The sequence below is a fragment of the Apis dorsata genome, unplaced genomic scaffold (genome assembly GCF_000469605.1).
Source record: "Apis dorsata unplaced genomic scaffold, Apis dorsata 1.3 scaffold_19, whole genome shotgun sequence".
Classification (NCBI taxonomy): Eukaryota; Metazoa; Arthropoda; class Insecta; order Hymenoptera; family Apidae; genus Apis; species Apis dorsata.
The window spans coordinates 268656-271249 of NW_006263321.1; the positions used below are offsets into that span (position 1 = coordinate 268656).

At 16.1% G+C, this 2594-nt stretch overlaps 1 protein-coding gene across 1 annotated transcript in view; it reads right to left on the reverse strand.

The window, feature by feature from the left end:
• The window catches only part of LOC102670787 (adenylate kinase), a 1862-nt gene extending 1093 nt beyond the window's left edge, over window positions 1–769 (reverse strand). The window contains exons 1-2 of the mRNA XM_006607774.2: window positions 429–769; window positions 103–339 (exon numbers count right to left, since the gene is read on the reverse strand). Coding sequence (XP_006607837.1) covers window positions 103–339; window positions 429–545 — 354 coding nt within the window. The 5' untranslated portion in view covers window positions 546–769. The remainder of the gene's footprint in view (window positions 1–102; window positions 340–428) is intronic.
• Window positions 770–2594: the final 1825 nt, after the last annotated feature.

Genomic DNA, 2594 nt, shown 5'->3' on the forward strand with positions numbered 1-2594 from the left:
TATATAATATATATATATATATATTTATATATATATTTATAAGTTAAATAAAAAGAAATTAATAATTATTCGTGATATTAACTTTGAATTAAACTTTCTTACTTTTTCAGCTTGTGGAACACTTCTAGGAAAACCATCCAACAAAAAACCACGTTTACATTCAGGTTTGTTTAAATTATGATCAATCATATTAACTACAAGATCATCACTGACTAATTTACCCTCATCAATTATTTTTTTAATTTCAGCTCCAAGAGCAGATCCAGAATTAATTTCTGCTCTAAGCATATCGCCTGTAGATAGATGACATACACAATAACGTTCTTTTAATAATGGTGCCTAAAATATAATAAAACATTTTATTAAATAATTTGGATCGATATTTTAAAAATATTAAGTTTAAATTTTATAGATTAAATAAATTTCACCTGTGTACCCTTACCGCTACCAGGTGGTCCTAATAAAACTGCATTAATCCCATTTTTCGGTACATCTTTTGGAAATTCTAAAATTTCTTTTGGTATTGTTTCTACATGCGGAGCCATTTTTTGTTATTAATCACAGTTAATAAAATTTAAGAAGAATAAAATTTACAAAACCGATTATATAAAGTTCACTATCAAGAGTACATAACACTATTATAAATAGTGTAACGAATAAATATCAATTTCCTCTCAATCTTCCAAAAGAATACAACGAAATGGTTCGTTGTATATCATGTATATACAGTTACCTCATCTATCGTTCTCTAGTTAAATTAATATCGATTTAAATCGAATTAAATCGATTATGATTATGATATAGAATTAAATTATAATTTTAGATGTTATAAAATTAACTAATCATTAATAAACAACATTTTTTATTAATTAATTTAAAAAATATAAATTAAATTAAAAAATATAAATTTTATTTATATAATCACATTTATATTATTTTGTCTTTTTTAGATTATTGCAGTTTAGATGTACATTTATCTAGTTATTTACATTATGAAATGATAATAAATAAAATTATATTAAAATAGATTTAAATAACAATATTTTTTTAATATATATATTTTAATGTCATACAAAATATATTAAACAAAATACAATATTAATTATATTAATATTATAAGTTTTAACATATTCATTAAAAATTAATAAACTTTTCTTATTTAAATACAATAAAAATATTATTATACCATCATAATATTAATTTAATTAATTTATTTCAATGTTTGAACAAAAGATTATTAAATTATTTTTTATTAAAATTTTGTTAAAATTTTCAATACTTAATTATATTTTACATAAAAAAAAAATTTTAATATTTCTGTTATTTTTATGTATATATAAAAATAAATTAAATATTAAGTTTATTTAAAAAAAACAAAGAAATTTTTCATTAAAGTGTTATAACTTAACTAATCAATACTTTATACGCAAATCGATAATTTAATTACAATTATTTTTTTTAATTCAATTCAGATTTCAAAGTTTTAAATAAAGCTAATATTTCTAATAATATTACATCATAATATATATTTATATAAAGAGAAAGACAAATGTAAAAAATATTCTTTTTCTATAAAATTTGTCTGCTTATATTTCTAAACAGAAATATATTAATATTATTTTATTTGTTTTAAAAATTATTATTATTATTATAATATCTATGATATATTTGTAATGGAATTATTTCATTTATTGGTATATAACTATTGTCTATTATATATTGTCAATTTATATATCTACAAAAAATTCTAAAATATTCTTATACTAAAGTACATATTTCAAAATAAAAATTAAATAAAAATAATAATGAAAATTGTAAAAAATAAATATTTAAATTGTATTATTTAAAATTTTCTTTGAAAACAAATAATATTATTCATTACATTAAATAATATTAATTAATCAAATTTAAAGCTATATTTTCTTAAAAACATTTAACATATTCTTTCAATTTTATTATAATTCATTAACATTATATTTCAATATACAAAATATCTCATAATATTAATATTAATAGATATGCAAAACAAATAAATTGAATATTGATCATCAAATAAAATATATTCATTCTATCAAATTTTATAATAGTCAATATTAGGACGATATATAATGATAAATAGATAAAAATATACAATAAATTAAATCATTATTATTGTAAATTAATTATGTTTTTTGTTTCATTTTACCAAAGAAAAATATCATTTCATTTGGTCAAAAATGAACATTTTTTTAATAGAATATTAATAATGTAACTATTAATTTTCAATTTATTCAAATTATTCAAATATCATATTTATTTTATAGTCATATATTATAATGTGATTTTACTGATATTTATAGTATTAAAATAAATTATTTGTACTCAATATATATTTATCTTATAATCACAATAGAATTTTTTTATATATAAATAATATATAAATTATATTTAAATAACATTTTTCAAGTAATTAAATTATTATTTCAATTATACACATAAATATAAAATAAAAATAATTATTGCACATTTACTTACAAATTAAAAATTGATATTTAACAATTTCTTATTCAGTTCTTTCACATCTATATAAATTTTCAGTATAAATTATATATTAC